At 40.5% G+C, this 18470-nt stretch overlaps 1 protein-coding gene across 2 annotated transcripts in view; it reads left to right on the top strand.

Moving 5' to 3' along the window:
* LOC132407366 (transforming growth factor beta receptor type 3-like) overlaps positions 1–18470 on the top strand; it is a 133899-nt gene that overhangs the window by 51715 nt on the left and 63714 nt on the right. For both annotated transcript variants that reach the window (XM_059993741.1, XM_059993742.1), the window contains exon 4: positions 12235–12348. In XM_059993741.1, the coding sequence (XP_059849724.1) occupies positions 12235–12348 (114 nt within the window). The remainder of the gene's footprint in view (positions 1–12234; positions 12349–18470) is intronic.

The raw sequence follows: 18470 nt of genomic DNA, 5'->3' as shown, positions 1-18470 counted from the left end.
AGGCCTTGGCGAAGTGGCCCTTCTTTCTGCAGCTGGAGCAGGTAGCTTCTTGTGCTGGGCAGTGTTTTCGGGGGTGCTTTTTTAAAATTGTTTTTTTTATGCATTTTCTACAACACTACAAATAAGAAAAAAACCCCAAACCAAAATAAAAAAATTAATACAGTGCAAAAATAAACATACAATAATAATATAATACAAAAAAGATAATTGAGAAAGCACCCAAATTGAAGTCGTGTAAAGTTAGTATCCTCCCCAAGCCCCACAACAAAAAAAAAACTCCAGACCAACCACAACACAATATAGAGAATATAAATCAGGACATTCAAACCCCCAAAACTGTAAATGCACTTGAAAACAGAAGATAATAATGCCTACTACCAAAAAAAAAGAGCTGAAAGTAAGGGACTGAAAAAAAAACCTTAATTAAGAGGAAGGTTATGAAAGTACTCAATAAAAGGTCCCCAGACCTTATGAAACTTTATATCCGAATTAAGAATTGAATAATGAGTTTTTTCATGGTTTAAACAGGACATAATATCTCGCATGGGCGGGGCAACATCTCTCCATCTAAGGAGGATTAAACGTCTAGCCAGGAGAGAAGCAAAAGATAATATTTGACACTTATTCGAACTCAAATGTATATCTGTCTCACCCAAAAAACAATTAAAGGGTTAGGTTCTAAGTGGTGATTCAGAATACAGGATAAAGTTATAAAAACATCCTTCCAAAATCTCTCTAAGCTAGGACAGGACCAGTACATATGAATAAGAGAAGCCTCACCCTTTTTGCATTTATCACAAAGAGGACTAATATTAGGGTAAAATCGAGATAATTTATATTTAGACATATGGGCTCTATGAACAATCTTAAACTGTACAAGGCAATGGCGAGCACAAAGAGAGATGGAATTAACCGATTTGAGAATTGAGTCCCAAATCTCATCAGATAAAGAGATATTTAAATCATGCTCCCAAGCCATTCTAATTTTATCCACAGGGGCACGCCGTAAGAATGCTAATTTATCACGAATAAATGATATTAAACCTTTACCCAGTGGATTAATAGAAAGAAATAAATCCATAACATTTTTCTCGGGCATTTCAGGGAAGTTAGGAATTAAAGGATTAATAAAGTGTCTAATTTGGAGATATCTAAAAAAATGGGCATTAGGCAGATTGAACTTAGCAGAGAGCTGTTGAAAAGATGCGAAGTGATTATCGATAAAAAGATCTTCAAAATGTCTCATGCCTTTCCTATACCAATCATAGAACGTTGAATCATACATAGTAGGTAAAAAAAAAGGTGATTATGTAAGATAGGACCAGAAAGGGGAAAACCATAAAAACCATAAAATTCCCTAAACTGAGCCCATATTCGCAAAGTGTGTCTAACAAGAGGATTAACAAACTAGTCTTGACAAACTACTAGGGAGTGCAGAGCCAAGAAGTGCAGAAATAGATAAATCTTTAGTGGAACTCAACTCTATTGCCACCCAATTAGGGCACTCGGGTTGGCTATGAAAAAAAGACCAAAAGGTAGTACAACGTATGTTAGCTGCCCAATAATATAAATGAAAGTTAGGTAAGGCCATGCCACCCTCTTTTTTAGATTTTTGAAGATAAACTTTATTAATTCTAGAACGCTTATTCTTTCACAGATATGACAAAATAATAGAGTCTAAGGAATCAAAAAAGGTTTTAAGAATAAAAATTGGGATTGATTGAAATAAATACAAAAATTTAGGGAGAACATACATTTTAACAACATTAATACGACCTACCAAGGACATAGATAGAGGTGACCATTGTGACAGACTCTGATTTGTAGTATATAAAAGATTGGCAAAATTTTCACGAAAAAAATCTTTAAACTTCCTTGTGACTGTAATCCCAAGGTAAGTAAATTGACTATGAACTACTTTAAAAGGGAGGTCGGGGGTGGGGGGGTGCTTCCTGAGTCTGCAGAAGTAACACTTCGAAGACTTGTGATTAACAACAACCGTGGTCGATTTGCCGGTGGGTTGTGGGGTCTGCGGCGTCCATGAGGCTGTTGGGAGATCGCGCGCCTGGAGGGCGTCAGAATTGTGCAGAGTGGCCTCCAGCTTAATCGCCAAATGTAAGGTAAGATCAGCATGTTCTAGCAGTCGCTGGCGCATGTACACTGACCTGATCCCTGTGACGAAGGCCTCTCTTACTAGGAGCTCCGCATGCTGTTCGACCGTCAGCACCTGGCAATTGCAGGCCCGCATGAGTGTCTATAGGGCCTGGACAAACTCAGCGCTTGATTCTCCTGCCTGCTGCTGCCGTGTCGCTTAGGGATGTCTTGCATAGACGGTATTTACCGGCCGCAGGTATTGTCTTCTGAGGACGCTCATCTGCCATTGTAACTTGGCTGGTCTCTAATCATCGATTAGACCCGTGGACTGACCCTAGAGAGGAGAACTCTGCACTTCGCGGCGGACTAGGTCACTTCAATCTTCTCCAGGTATGATTCGAAGGTATGTTCGGACATGTGGCCAGCCCCAGGTGTTCATGGGTCGATGTCCAATTTCTCGGATCTCAAAGCGCATTTCATGCTTTAAAATTACTGCTAATAAAATTGATGCACTATCAATAACTCCAAAAGACTGGAAGTAGAGTAAATACTGAAAGGCTTTTATTATCAGTAAAATGGAGCACACCCATGCCAGATGACTGCCCTGGACTGTGGGAGGAGCAGTGACACAATCACCTTTATCCAGGGGTCTGTGGGAGGAGCCACAGGAGCAGTCAGCAGAGGGGCGTGTCCAGACAGATATACATGGTTTACCACACCTATAAAGTAAGATAACTTGAGAACCTGTGTCACGTATGGCTCTAGCATAAATACCTTCAAACTACAGTGATACATCAGAGCTTGGTCCCACAAAACCTTCAGGAATAGTGTTTGCCTTGATACACTAATTGGAATGTGTTCTCTCCAAGACGTGTTCTCTCCAAGCCATTTCTTTACAGGGTCCCTCCATGATTTTGCTTCTTTTCTTCTCTGTTTGAGTAACCGCTGACTTGCATTTTGAAGATTTTCCTGTACCTCTCTGTCTCGCTTGAAATATCCATCTTCTTCACACTTGTTACAGAAAATACTGGTCGCCTCTCTAGTCAAATAACCCTTTCAGCAGCATTCCTCTGCTTAGCAGAGTTGGTCTGCCCAGATCCAGTTGAAAAAAGTTGAAGCTTCTATTCTTGTGGGATCAAATACACCCATTGCATGGGAGCATGCGGTGAGAGAAATAGAGAGAATTTTTTGAAAACCCTGTCCATTCACCCAGTGTTCAGAGCTGCTTTTGAGAAGGTGCAAGTTCCTTCTCAGCAGAATGATGAACATAAGTGAGGAACTGTGTGGTACATATAGTCTAAACCTGTCACGTTATGTCCTGGAGGAGTATCTAGAGTGACAGGGGACCCTAATTTCTGAGAGAGGTCTCACCAGTTAACACCAGCAGAGGTTGAAGATGTTCAGCAGCCTCCAATATAATTGGGGATGAAGCTGAATTCAGTCAGGTGGCAGGGGACTTGAGTCTCCAGAAGGTATGAGTGATAGACGAGGGAAGGCATCTCCCAGCTGATCGGAATGGTCCCAAGGAGTGGCTGAAGCTGCTGAAGATTAGATAAGGAAGTCTCAGAGAGTCAGGAAATCCCCAGATAGGCTGGCATATGAAGCACCTGGGAAACAGTGTTATGTCCATCACAATAGTGAGATATGTTACTTCCATTTACAAACAGATTGGGGGTCCTGAAATCATGAAATTTATTTGAATATTGCATTACTAATAATGGTTTAATTAGTTCCAAAGACCATAAGTCATAGGGGCAGAATTGGGCCATTTAGTCCGTCTGGTCTGCTCTGCCATTCTATCATGGCTGATCCTATTTTCCCCTCCTCAGCCTTACTCACCATAATTTTGATGCCATGTCCAATCAGGAACCTGTCAATCTCTGCCTTAAATATACCGAACAACCTGGATCTTTGCTTCTCGGATTTTTGGATTTTCCCCCCAATTAGAGAATAGTCTGCATGTTTATTTCTCCTACCAAAGTGCATGACCATTCATTTTATAGCATTGTATTTCATTTGCCACTTTCTTGCCCATTCTCCTAATCTGTCTGCCCTTCTGGAGCCTACCTGTTTCCTTAACACTACCTGCCCCTCCACCAATCTTTGTATCATCTACAAGCAAGCCACCTGCTCCATCATCTAAATCATTGATTATACAGTATAAAAAGAGGGGGTCCCAACACCGAACCTGTTGTAAGTGAGGAAACAGATTTGGTAGGTCTCAAAGGCAAAGATTCTGGACACACAGTCTTGGTAGTAAAGGATTTTATTTACAGAAGACAAATGTGGGAAAATGGCAACAGAAACGAGACGCACATGTGCACAATTTACAGCAGTCATGGGAAAAGTTGGATCGGCAATAAAAAGATGCATGAACAATTAACGAACATGGGAAAATTGTGTGGGAACAGTACACACAGACACACACACAGACACACACACAGACACACACACAGACACACACACAGACACACACACAGACACACACACACACACACACACACACACACACACACACACACACACACACACACACACACCTACAACCAAGGGAAAAGTCAATACGATACCCATCACACCCTGACTGTGCAGGCATGGCTCTATACTATTAGGGACAATAATCAACACTCCCTACTCTATTCAATGCACAGCTCACCAATAGTTTCTCCAGTGCCATTCCATGGTTCTCAGCCTGGAGTGAAGCAGGGTGGTCCCTCGGAGATAGCAAAGAGAGAGAGCCCAGCACACGTGGCACCCTTTTAGTGCAGGAGGGCTGAAGAGGTCCAGCCCAGGTAATTCACAGAGGGGCCAATGGCTCAGTGCCAGCAGAGTTAAGCTGATTACAAAGGCCAATTGCCCAAGGCCAATGCATTGATGGAACTGGAGGGGTCAAACCTTGATTGGAAGGTGGCTTGCCTTCCAACCAGTAAGTGGGCAGTGCTGTCACATGACAGTCACGACCCCTCCAATACAGAACCCCTGCGGGACACCACTAGTCACTGGCAGCCAACTAGAAAATAATTCTTTTATTCTAATTCACTGCCTCCAACCAATCAGCCAATGCTCTAACCATGCCAGTTACCTTCCTGTAATACCACGAGCTCTTAACTTCGCAGCCTCGTGTGTGGCATCTTGTTAAAGGACCTTCTGAAAGTTCAAATATACAACATCCACTGCATCTCCTTTATCTATCCTACTTGTAACCTCCTCATAGAATTACAACAGGTTTATCAGGCAAGATTTTTCTTTGAGGAAACCATGCTGACTTTGTCCTATCTTGTCCTGTGTCACCAAGTACACCATAACCTCATCCTTAACAATTCCCTCCATCATCTTTCTATCCACTGAGGTCAGGCTGACTGGTCTATAGTTTCCTTTCTGCTGCTTCCTCTTTTCTTACAGAGTGGAGTGACATTTGCAATTTTCCAGTCGTCTGGCACCATGCCAGATTTGAATGATTTTTGAAACATTAATGGCTCCATAATCTCTACTGCTACCTCTTTCAGAACTCTAGGGTAAAGTTCATCTGGTTCGGGTGACCTGTGTACCCTTGGGTCTTTTAGCTTTTTGGGCACCTTCTCCCTTGTAATAGTAATTGCATTCACTTCTCTTCCCTTCAACTACTGGCACACTGCTAGTGTCTTCCACGGTGAAGACTGATGCAAAATACTTAATTAGTTCATCTTCCATCTCCTTGACCCCATTATTATTTCTGTGGCCTCATTTTCTAGTGGTCCTATATCCACTCTCATCTCTCTTCTTTCTTACATCGTTCAGAAGCTTTTACTATACACTGATACTGTTTGCCAGCTTGCTTTCATATTTCAACTTTTCCCTCCTAATGATTCTTTTAGTTGCCCTCTAAGTTTTTAAAAGCTTCTTAATCCTCTATTTTCTGGCTAATTGTTGCTTCATTGTATGCTCTCTCCTCTGCTTTTACATTAGGTTTGACTTCCCTTATCAGCTAAAGTTGTACTATTTTGCTATTTGAGTATTTCTTCATTTTCGAAATACATTTATCCTGCACCTTCCTGTTTTCCCCAGAGATTCACTCCATTGCTGCTCTGGTGTCATCCCTGCCAGCAGCTCCTTTCAATTTACTTTGGCCAATTCCTCTCTCATACCACTATAATTTCCTTCACTCCACTGAAATCCTGCTACATCAGACTTTACTTTCTCCCTAGCAAATTTCAAATTGCGCTCAATCATATTGTGATCAATGCCTCCTTGGGGTTCTTTTACCTTAAGCTTCCTAATTGCATATTACATATCACCCAATCCAATATAGCTGATCCCCTAGTAGGCTCAGCAACAAGCTGCTCTAAAAAGTCATCTCATAGGCATTCAAAAAAGTCACTTAAAATCCATTACCAATCTGATTTTTCCAATTGACCTGTATGTTGAAATCTCCCATGACTATCATAACATTGCCATTTTGGCTTGCCTTTTCTATTTCCCATTGTAACCTGTGGTTCACATCCCAGCAACTGTTGAGAGGTCTGTAAATAGCTGCCATCAAAGTCCTTTTAGCCTTGCAGTTTCTTAACTCAATCCACAAGAATTTAACATCTTCCAATCCTATGTCACATCTTTCTACTGATTTGATGTCATTCTTTACCAGCAGAGCCACACCATCCCCTCTGCCTGCCTTCCTATCCCTCCGATACCTCCCCCTGCCTCTTCATTGTTCACAGTGATCATTTATCATAATTCTTTACAGAAAAAGTGTTACTAATCAAGTATTTTGTTGTATTTCTGGGCTGTGATTAGGTAAGAGGATATAAAGAGTTTTTCAGGATATTGGTAAACACTGATGTTCTGAAGGATCTATATGCCCTTGTACTGTACACGGATCACTAAAGGCTAACATCAGGTGAAGCAAATAGTTAGGAAATCAATTGGTACTTGACTTTTTATTATGAAAGAATTTGTACACAGGATTAAAAATATCTTGTTGCAATTGTACAGTATATGGCCTTGGTGAGACAACATCTGGGCTATTGCTGTTGTTGCCTAAAAACTAATATTCTAGATTAGAGTGTTAAGGATTCACCAGGTTCATTCCTAGAATGGGAAATTTGCCATTTCTGGAGAGATTAGTGGACTAGGCCTTGCAGAGTTTAGAAGAATTAAGAATATATTTAAACAAAGTGGGGAGAATATTTCCTCAGATTGAGGACTTTGGAACTAGAGGTCATTTTTCTCTGTGTAAGTGGTAAGCCCTTTCATAATGAGATGAGCAGAATTTTTTTATTCAGACAGTTGTGAACCTTGGAATTCTCTACGATAGCCATGGAGGCTCGGTTGTTACATTTTTAAAAAGTTATGGATAAACATAATGGTACAACATTAACAGGATCCCAATTCTCAGGGACCTTTCTTGTAGCCAAAGTACTGAAAAAGTTTTCAGGTCTTCCACAATTTCTTCCCTTGAACAAAGGAAAGGGTAATCCTACAAGTACTCATAGGCCAGGGGCATCTGTGAAGAAAAATATTGTTAACGGTTCAGGTAAATGACTTTTTGTCTTATCTATCTACCCTATCCTCTGGGGATTAAACATAGGAAACCTACAGCAGGATACAGGCCCTTTGGCCCACAATGCTGTGCTGAACACGTACTTACTTTAGGAAATTATCTAGGGTTACCCATAACCTCTATTTTTCTAAGCTCCATGTACCTATCCAGGAGTCTCTTAAAAGACCCTATTGTATCCACTTCCACTGTCACTGGCAGCCCATTCCATGCGCTCACCACTCTGCATTTTTTTTTTAATTACCCCTGACATCTCCTCTGTATCTATTTCCAAGCACCTTAAAACTGTGCCCTTTTGTGTTAGCCATTTCAGCCCTGGGAAAAAGCCTCTGACTATCCACACGATCAATGCCTCTCATTATCTTAGACTCCTCTATTAGGTAACCTTTCATCCTCTGCCACTCCAATAAGAAAAGGCCGAGTTCACTGAACCTATTCTCATAAGGCATGCTCCCCAATCTAGGCAACATCCTTGTAAATCTCCTCTGCACTCTTTCTATAGTTTCCACATCCTTCCTGTAGTGAGGTGACCAGAACTAAGCACAGTACTCCAAGTGGGGTCTGACCAGGGTCTTATATAGCTGTAACGTTACCTCTCGGCTCTTGAACTCAAGCCCATGGCTGATGAAGGCCAATGCACCATGTGCCTTCTTAACCACAGAGTCAACCTGCACAGCAGCTTTGAGTGTCCTATGGCCTTGGACCCCAAGATCCCTCTGATCCTCCACACTGTCGTGTCTTACCATTGATACTATATTCTGCCATCATATTTGACCTTCCAAACTGAACCACCTCACAGTTATCTGGTTTGAACTCCATCTGCCACTTCTCAGCCCAGGTTTGCATCCTATTGAAGTCCCGCTGTAAGCTCTGACAGCCCTTCACACTATCCACAACACCCCCAACCTTTGTGTCATCATCAAATTGACTAACCCATCCCTCCACTTCCTCATTCAGGTCATTTATAAAAATCATGAAGAAAAGGAGTCCCAGAACAGATCCCTGAGGCACACCACTGTTCACTGACCTCCCTGCAGAATATGACCTGTCTACAACTGCTCTTTGCCTTCCATGAGCAAGTCAATTCTGGATCCAAAAAGCAATGTCCCCTTGGATCCCATGCCTCCTTACTTTCTCAATAAGCCTTGCATGGGGTACCTTGTCAAATGCCTTGCTGAAATCCATATACACTATATCTACTGCTCTACCCTCGTCAATGTGTTTAGTCACATACTCAAAAAATTCAATCAGGCTCGTAAGGCATGACCTGCCTTTGACAAAGCCATGCTGACTATTCCTAATCATATTATGCCTCTCCAAATGTTCATAAATCCTGCCTCTCAGGATTTTCTCCATCAACTTGCCAACCACTGAAGTAAGACTCGCTGGACTGTAATTTCCTGGGCTATCACTACTCCTTTTCTTGAATAAGGGAACAACATCTGCAACCCTCCAATCCTCAGGAACCTCTGCTGTCCCCATTGATGATGCAAAGATCATTGCCAGAGGCTCAGCAGTCTCCTCCCTTGCCTCCCACAGAAGCCTGGGATATCTCTCGTTGGTCCCAGAGACTTGTCCAACTTGATACTTTTCAATCCACTATAAGTCATCCTTACAATCACCAAAATTCTTTTCTGTAGTGAATACTGAAGCAAAGTATTCATTAAGTACTTCTGCTATTTCCTCTGGTTCCATACACACTTTTCCACTGTCACACTTGATTGGTCCTATTCTCTCATGTCTTATCCTCATGCTCTTCACACACTTGTAGAATGCCGTGGGGTTTTCTTTAATCCTGCTTGCAAAGTCCTTCTAGCTCTCCTAATTTCATTCTTAAGCTCCTTCCTGCTAGCCTTATAATCTTTCTAGATCTCTATCATTACCTAGTTTTTTGAAACTTTCATAAGCTTTTCTTTTCTTCTTGACTAGATTTTCAACAGCCTTTGTAAACCATGGTTCCTGTACTCTGCCATCCGTTCCCTGTCTCATTGGAACATACCTATGCAGAAAACCACGTATATATCCCCTGAACGTTTACCACATTTCTGCCATACATTTCCCTGAGAACATCTGTTCCCAATTTTTGCTTCCAAGTTCCTGCCTGATAGCGTCATATTTTCTGCTTACTCCAATTAAACGCTTTCCCAACTTGTCTGTTCCTATCCCTCTCCAAATCTGTGGTAAAGGAGATGGAATTGTGATCACTATCTCCAAAATGCTCTCCCACTGAGAGACCCCTGACACCTGACTAGGTTCATTTCCCAGTACCAGATCAAGTACAGCCTCTCCTATTTAGGCTTATCTACATATTGTGTCAGGAAACCTTCCTGAACACACCTAACAAACTCCATCCTGTCTAAACCACTTGCTCTATGGAGATGCCAATCAATATTTGACAAATTAAAATCTTCCACCACTGCAACCCTGTTATTATTACACTTTTCCAGAAACTGTCTCCCTATCTGCTCCTTGATATCCCTGTTACTATTGGGTGGTCTATAAAAACACCCAGTAGAGTTATTGACCCCTTCCTGTTCCTAACTTCAACCCACAAAGACTCAGTAGACAATCCCTCCATGACTTCCTCATTTAAAGCAGCTGTGACACTCTCTGATCAACAGTGCCATGCCTCCACCTCTTTTGCTTCCCTCACTGTCCTTTCTGAAACATTTAAAGCCTGGCACTCTAAGTAACCATTTCTGCCCCTGAGCCATCCAAGTCTCTGTAATGGCCACAACATCATAGCTCCAAATACTGATCCAGGCTCTGTTTATCCACTTTGTTCATGATGCTTCTTACATTAAAATAGGCACCTGTCAAATCATCAGACTGAGCGTATCCCTTCTCTATCACTTGCCTATCCTCCCTCTCGCACTGTCTCCAAGCTTTCTCTGTGATTTATAAGTGCTGGATTTCAGCAGGCCAGGCAGCATCTATGGAAAAGAGTACAGTCAATGTTTCGAACCTAAACACTTCAGCAGGACTAGGAAAGAAAGAAAGATGAGTAGAGTTAAAAGATGTGGGAAGGGGAGGAAGAAACAAAACGTGATAGGTGAAACTGGGAGGGGGAGGGGTAAAGAGCTTGGAAATTGGTGAAAGAAATATAGGGCTGGAGAAGGGGGGATCTAATAGGAGAGGTCAAAAGGCTATGGAAGAAAGAAAAGTGTGGTAGAGCACCAGAGGGAGATTATAGGCAGGCAAGGAGATGAGGTGAGAGAGGGAAAAGAGGATGGGGAATGGTGAAGGGGTGGCATTATTGGAAATTCAAGAAATCAGTGTTCATGCCATCATGTTGGAGGCTACCCAGATGGAATATAAGGTGCTGTTTCTCCAACTTGTGTGTGGCCTCATCACAACTGTAGAGGAGTCCATGGATTGACATATCGGAATGGGCAGTGGGATTAAAATGGATGGCCACTGGGAGATTTTGCTTTTTTCACCTATCGCCTTGTGTTTCTCCCTCCCCTCCCCCAACCCCACTTTTAACTCTACTCCTCATCTCTTTTTTATCTCCAGTCCTTCTGAAAGATCTCAGTTTAAAACATCGTCTGTACTCTTTTGAATATTTGGGTGTTAGATATTGGTTCTTATTGATTTTATAGAGGCCATCCATGGATGGTGAAAGTTTCAATAAGCATTGTGTTAATGAGAATGTATTAATCCATTTTATGAGACTCCATGTTACTCCATTTTCACAAGTTGATGGATTCCTGATTGAGTGAAAGATAGGTTTGAAGTTAATGATTAGTTTCTACACAGTTTGCTTTTACAGATGCTGGAAAACTAGAGCAACACAGATAAAAGTGCCAGTGAGGGGGCTCTATGGAAATGAATAAACAGTCCATGTGTCAAGAGGAGTCCTGATGAAGAATCTCTGCCTGATATGTCGACTGTTTTTTCATTTCCATTGATGCTGCCTGACCTGCTGAGTTCCTCCAATATTTTGTGTGTGTTGCTTCTAATAATTTCATAACACTAGGCACAGTTAGATTATTCTGCAGCAAAAATTGTTGGTGCAGATGATAATCATTTCCAGTTATTCACAGTTGCTGTAGCTACTGTGAGAATACTTGCTTAATTACAATCTGGACAGAAATTTGTAATATCACAATTTCTGCTAATTAAGTGCTTATGGGTAAGTAATCTGTACCAGAATCTTACATATTTTCTTTTGAATATCTGTGGTAGTGTTTTGGTTTTAGTTACTTTTAATTATCAAGTAATTTAATTTAAAGCAAAAGAATGTAATGGTGCCATTGAAGAAGGCAGGGTTTTATAGAAGAATATCCTGTATATAGAGATTATGTATGTTTGTCTCTCATGCCTTCACACTTTTAAACTGCTTCTTTTGAAATAATAATGAAAGTATTAAAAAGGAGTAATTTCTCCTGTTGAGTGCAAATTCTTTATTTAACATAGGAATAAAAATTCTATCCTAAAGCATAAAAAATGAACTTTTAGTTGCTGAATGCAAATTTCCATTCCTTGCAGCTCTTGGCTGTTATTTTCATAAAGCCATGTAGGAAAGTAGTTCTTTTTATACTTGAATTGTACAATTCATTAAATCTTGTGCACACAAGCTAACTTTCTATTATTTGTCTTTCCAGATTATCTTGAACGTGCAACCTATTAACGTTAACAAGATGATGGTCCTTATTTTTTACAGCAACCGTAATTTAGTTTGGAATTTGAGTTCTGTCAATATGCCATTGATAGTTCATGTAAGTATTGTACAGTTATTCGTATGTATGGAGAGTTATTTACTATAATTACAGAAATTCAGGCCTGTAAATAAAGCATTTTTTAAATTTTTATGTACAGTGAATTCCTGTAAATTGTGACACATCAGGATCAGTAGATTTTAGCCCAATTAAGCTAGCTGCCCCAATTAGCCAAAGTTTCATGGAAATTGATAAAAAAGTATAAAAAAGACAAACTACCATTTAACTGAGTAACAAATTATGTATTTAAATGAAATACAGAATGAACTAGAATGCTATCAATACTACTGCGGGACTATAAATGCCGCTGCTGCCTTCTTTTAAATGAACAAAATCAACATAAACACCTAGTGTAGATAATGGACTTCATACAATGCTATTAATGATTGCATCCTCCAAATCTTCATTTTCATTGTAACATTCAAGATAATTGTCAATACCTTCAAATTCTTCGCAGTTTCTAACTTGTTGAAGTAGCAAAATCATTTCATTTTCATTCCCAGCAATTTCCAGTACCTTCAAGCCTGAATGCTTAAAACTGCAGTGAGCAAAATAGTTTTGAATTATCTTACTGCTTATTTCTTGCCAGCTATAAGTAACTAAAATTACTTTTTGAACACAAGCACACACAATTGCTGTTATTTAATAACTGTTCTAAGCACAGTGCAGTTTCTAACAGCCAGACAAGTGCACGGGTCTGATACTAGTTAGAAACTGTTGAGCAACAGTTTCCTGTCCCAATTAAGTGGCACGGAGTCCTAAAATAAGTGAAGGGAATCCTGCTTATTTTGTCACATAGTGTTTGCTCTTTTAGAGTTGTCTTAAGTAAGCGCCTACCCCAATTAACTGATGGTCTGATTAACTGGATTCCACTGTAATACTACTTTCTCAGAATAGTCTAATTACTAGATTAATTTAAGTACTAATATTTCTGTAACTAATCCTTTGCTTCCAGATTTTTGATGTGTATGCACTTTCAGTTTTATGAGACACTTCCTCATTGCTTAATCAGTTTCTGTGCCAGCAGACTATTATTGTGCACAATATTAGTCAGAATGCTATGTGAATAAATAATTTGAAACTGCCAAGCAGAGTTTTGAATGCCAACAATCCATAGCAAATATTCAGAATGGCTTAGAAATTATGAGTAGATAAAACAGGTTAAAAGTTTCCTCCATCTCTTACTTGGTGATGAAGCATTTATAATATTATTTGCATTATGATCTCTGGCTCTCATACTCACATGCTCGGATGTGTGATGATCAGAAAAGATTTATTTTTTGCACTTAATTTCTAGACATATTCTATTACAAATATTAACTCCTTAAACCCCAAAGTTAGTGAGGATTGATGAACAAACTTGCATGTTTGATCTATTTAAAACCAACTCTGATTATGTGGAACACAAGAGCAATCACACCTGATGGAAATCATAAACAACATGCACAAAATGTTGGAGAAACTCAGCAAGTCAGGCAGCATCTATGGAGGGAAATAAACAAATCAATGTTTAGGGTCATGACTTTTCAAAGGGACTGGAAAGGAAGGAGTCAGAAGCTAGAATATGAAGGTGGGTGGAGGGATGGAGTACAAGCTAGCAAGTGATCGTTTAGGTCAGAGGGAAGGTGGGTGGTTGGGGGAGTGTTGAAGTTGGAAGGAGATAGGTAAAGGGCAGAAGGAGGAGGAATCTAATGGGGGGAATAAAGGGAAGGAGGGTATCCAGAGGGAGATGATAAGCAAGTGAGGAGAAGGGAAGGGGTGAGAGGGTAACCCGAAAGAGGAATGAAAAAGGGAGGAGGAGGAGTATTTACTGGAAGTTAGATAAATTGATGTTCATGCCATCAGGTTGGAGGCTACACAGGCGTTGTTCATCCAACCTGAGTTTGGCTTTGCTGTTCCTATACAAACATATTTGTCCATTGCCTCTTCAACTACCATAATGAAGTCAAGCCTGTTGAAGTTCCTTCAGTTATTGTATCGTGGATTTCAAATTCCAGCAGAATAGGTAATGTGTAAAGGATTGTTAAAGGATGATTTTAATTGCACCTTAACGATTTTTTTTATGATCGTAAATAGCATAAAAGTAAGCATTTAGTTTCTACTTCAACTAATGGCTTTGTCCTTTAGGGAGGCCCAAGAGATAGGCCTAGAAATTTAATCATTAATGGAAGCATAGCCAGAGGCACTTCACAAAGCAGAACCTCCCGGTGGCCAAACATTTTATTTCCGATTCCCTTTCCTGTTCCAACATGTCAGTCCATGACCCCCTTTTGTGCCAAGATGATGTCACTGTCAGGGTGGAAGAGCAATGCCTTATATTCCATCTCAGTAAACTCCAAACTGATGACATGAATATCAATTTCTCCTTCCAGTTTAAAAACATTTCATTTTTCATTAATTTTTTGTTAATTTTTCATTAGATAAAGATAATTTTTTGCAGAGCTTACTCATGTCTTCTAAGTCCGCTTCCAGTATTGACAAAGTTCCTTTATTCTCCTTAATTTGCTTTTTATATTTGATTAGAGTTTGTTGAATAGTGTCCAACTTAACATTAAGATGTTGAAATTCCTCAGAGAGTTCTGTTCTTTGCTTTTTAAGGAAATCTCCAATTGATTCCAAACTGGTTGGAGAATCATCTTCTTTTTCTTTTGTAGAGGCTTTAGTCTTTCTCAAAGACATAATAGAGCAATATTAAGATTTATAATAAGGTTTCATAAACTGGTAGGAAACAAAAAGATAGATAAAGTAGGAGCAAGTTCAAAAAGATATTATCCCATCAGCTGCCTGCAGGGCTCTCGGATCTTTGTACCCTTGCTGTTTCTTAATTCTACCCTTCAAGGATTCTATATCTTCCAATCCTATGTCTCATCTTTCTAAGGATTTAATTTCATATTTTACCAACAGAACCTTGCCACCCCCTCTGCCTACCTGCAAGTTCTTTTGATACCATGTGCATCCTTAGATGTTAAGCTTCGAACTATAATCTTCTTTCAGCCACAACTCAGTGATGCCCACAATATTATGTCTGCCAGTCTCTAACTGAGCTACGAGATCATCTACCTTGTTCTATATACTGCGTGCATTCAAATATAACTCAAGTCCTGTATCCGTCGCCCTTTTTGATGCCCCCCCTTTACACTGCAATTCGTCCCACTAATGCAATTTTGCCCTATCATTTACTTCACTACACACTGCCTCTGCTTGTAAACCAATGACCCTATCCTCAGCCTTATCTCTCTGCCAAATTAGTTTAAACTTTCCCAAACAGCTCTTGCAAATGTGCTTGTGACAACATTGGTCCCTCTCGGGTGTGTAACCCTTCACTTTTTTACAGGTCATATTTTCCCCAGAAGAGATCCCCATGATCCAGAAATTTGAAACCCTGCCCCCTGCACCAGTTTCTTAGCTGCACATTCATCTGCCAAATCATCCTCTTCTTGCCCTCACTGGTGCATGGCATCAGCAGCAAAGATTGCTACCCTGGATGTCCTGCTTTCAGCCTTCTACCTAGCTCTCCAAATTCACTCTTCAGGAACCTCCTTGCTTTTCCTACCTATGTCATTGGTGTCCATTTGTACCAAGGCTGCTCACCCCTCCCCCCCTCTTTTAGAATGTCTTGGACCCAATCCATGATATCCCTGACCCTGGCATCTGGAAGGCAACATACCATCAGGATGTCCCTATCACGTCCACAGAATCTTGTGTCTACTTCTCTAATTATCGAATCCCCTATCATTACTGCAGCCCTCTTCTCTCCCTTTGCTTGCTGAGCCACAAATCCCGACTCGGTACCAGAGACCCAATTGCTGCAGCTCCCCAACAGGCAAGCTGCCCTTCTCAACAGTATTCAAACAGTATACTTATTATTGAAGGGAATGGCTGCAGGGGAACGCTGCACTGGCTCCCTATTCCCCTTTCTTTTCCTGACAGTCACTCATTCATTTGCATCCTGCAACTTAGGTGTGACTACCTCCCTATAGCTCCTATCAATCATCTCAGTTTCATGCATAAGCTGAAGGTCATTGAGCTGCAGCTCTGGTTCATTCATATGTTCTCTGAGAAGCTGGAGTCTGGTAGACCTGGTGCAGATGTGCTTATCCGGAAGGCTGGAGGTCTCCCAGATTTCCCACATCTCACACAAAGAACACAGTACGGCCCCATTCTCACTGGTCTAACTCTGCACTAACTGATGAAGAAAGAAAAGGAAACGACTCACCAGGTACTTGCCTAAACCTTTACTCACTGAATCGTTATGAGCCAAAGTCTCTCCACTCTAACCCTGTCCTTTCCAACAATGGCTGCTCCACTTGTCCCTGCCCTTGCTAGATGGTATATGTGTCATTTTAATCTAAGAGTGAAGATGAACTGTATATAGATAGAACATAATGTCATCACTGTTGCATTAGCAACTTTTCACTGGCCACTGTAGAACCTGTGTGTACCTGATATTCCTTAATCACTATAGTCTTCCAAACTGTTTGCATTATTGAACCTTGGAAAGTTCACAACACAGCAAGAAACAATTTGTCATTGGATGAGACAGAAGGAATGAAAGAAACCAGCTTGCAGTCTGAGCAAGGAGGGCTGTGTAATTTGTATGTGTGTACTGTACAAATAAGAGAGTACACAGGAGGTTGGGGTAGAGTGGCAGTGTGATGCAAAGAGAAAATGCATAGGCTGGTACAAAAAAATTGTGTACCAGATTGTCTAGTTCTGCTATGGTCAGGTCTAGGCAGCCTGGCACTAGGCCCCACTAGGCAGACTCAAGTTGAAACCCTTCTTTTCAGTGGGTTATTGAAGTTGTATCTTAATCAGACAGTTTAAATAGAACATCAGTGGGTGGGCTCCAAATGAATTTTGCTGCATCATATATGAGACCAATTTGTGATCTCTATGTTCATTCTCCTTTGAGTACAGACCAACTGGTGCAGTGGATGCCTGGACCATTCACGTTGAAGTTTTCAGTATGTTTTCATTAAGTTCAATGCACTCTAGTTATTGCAATGTGAATGCTTAAACTCTATTTTTCAATTAATGTAGGATTTTTTTTAAATAGGACAACGGCAAGATAGTTTGGGACCTGTGATACAGTTCTATTAATTTTAAATTAGTTATGGAAAAGGACACATCAGGTCCATGACTTAGATTTCTAAATTGGGCAGAGCAAATTTTGTCAGCATTATAAAGTAACTTGCAATTGTTGATTGGAGTCAGTTGTGGACCAAGGGACACCTGGCAAGTGGGAAGTTTTTTTTTAAACTAGGATATCAAAAATTCAAAATGAAGTCAGGGTGGTAGTTGTTGTTCATATATACTTCATTAAGGCCTTTGATAAGGTTCTGCATAGTAGGCTGCTATAGAAAGATACATTGCATAAAATCCAGAGAGAGCTAGCTAATTGGATACAGAATTGCTTGAAGGTAGCAAGCAGAGGTTGATGTTAGAAGGTTTGGTTTTGGACTGTAAGTCCATGACTAATGGTGTTCCCCAAGGGTTGGTGCTAGGCCCACTGATATGTGTCATCAATATCAGTAACTTGGATGAGAATGTATAAAGCATAGTTTTGGACTGTGTGCAGATACACTGAAATAAGTATTGTTGATCAAGAACATAATTATTAGGATTTACAGTTGGATCTTTTCAGCTGGTTAAGTGGGGTGAGAAATGGCCACTTTGTGAGAAGATCTTCATGAGGTGTTGCATTTTGAGAAGACAAATGAGGGTAAGATTTTCACTGTGAACTTTAGGACCCTGGGGAAATTTGTAGAACAGATTGACCTAGATGCTTAAGTTCCTGATTTCTTGAAAGTGGCATTGCAAGTAGACTGGGTGGTGACAAATGATTTTGGTGCACTGGCCTTCATCAGTCAGGCATTAACTCTAGAAGTTAGGATGTTATGTTGCAATTATACAGGATGTTGGTGAGGCTGCATTTGAAATACTGTGTTCACTTTTGGTCACCCTGCTATATGAAAGATGCCATTAAGGAAAGAGTGCAGAAGAGATTATTAAGAATGTCGCAAGGACGTAGGAGACTAAGTTATGGAGAGAGGTTGAGAAGGTAGGACTTTTTCCTTTAGAACATAGGAGAATGAGGGATAATCTTATTAGGGGCATAGACG

This window comes from Hypanus sabinus, chromosome 18, assembly GCF_030144855.1.
Source record: "Hypanus sabinus isolate sHypSab1 chromosome 18, sHypSab1.hap1, whole genome shotgun sequence".
Classification (NCBI taxonomy): Eukaryota; Metazoa; Chordata; class Chondrichthyes; order Myliobatiformes; family Dasyatidae; genus Hypanus; species Hypanus sabinus.
Note: the sequence above shows the minus strand (reverse complement) of the source record. Positions and strands in the feature narration are given on the sequence as shown.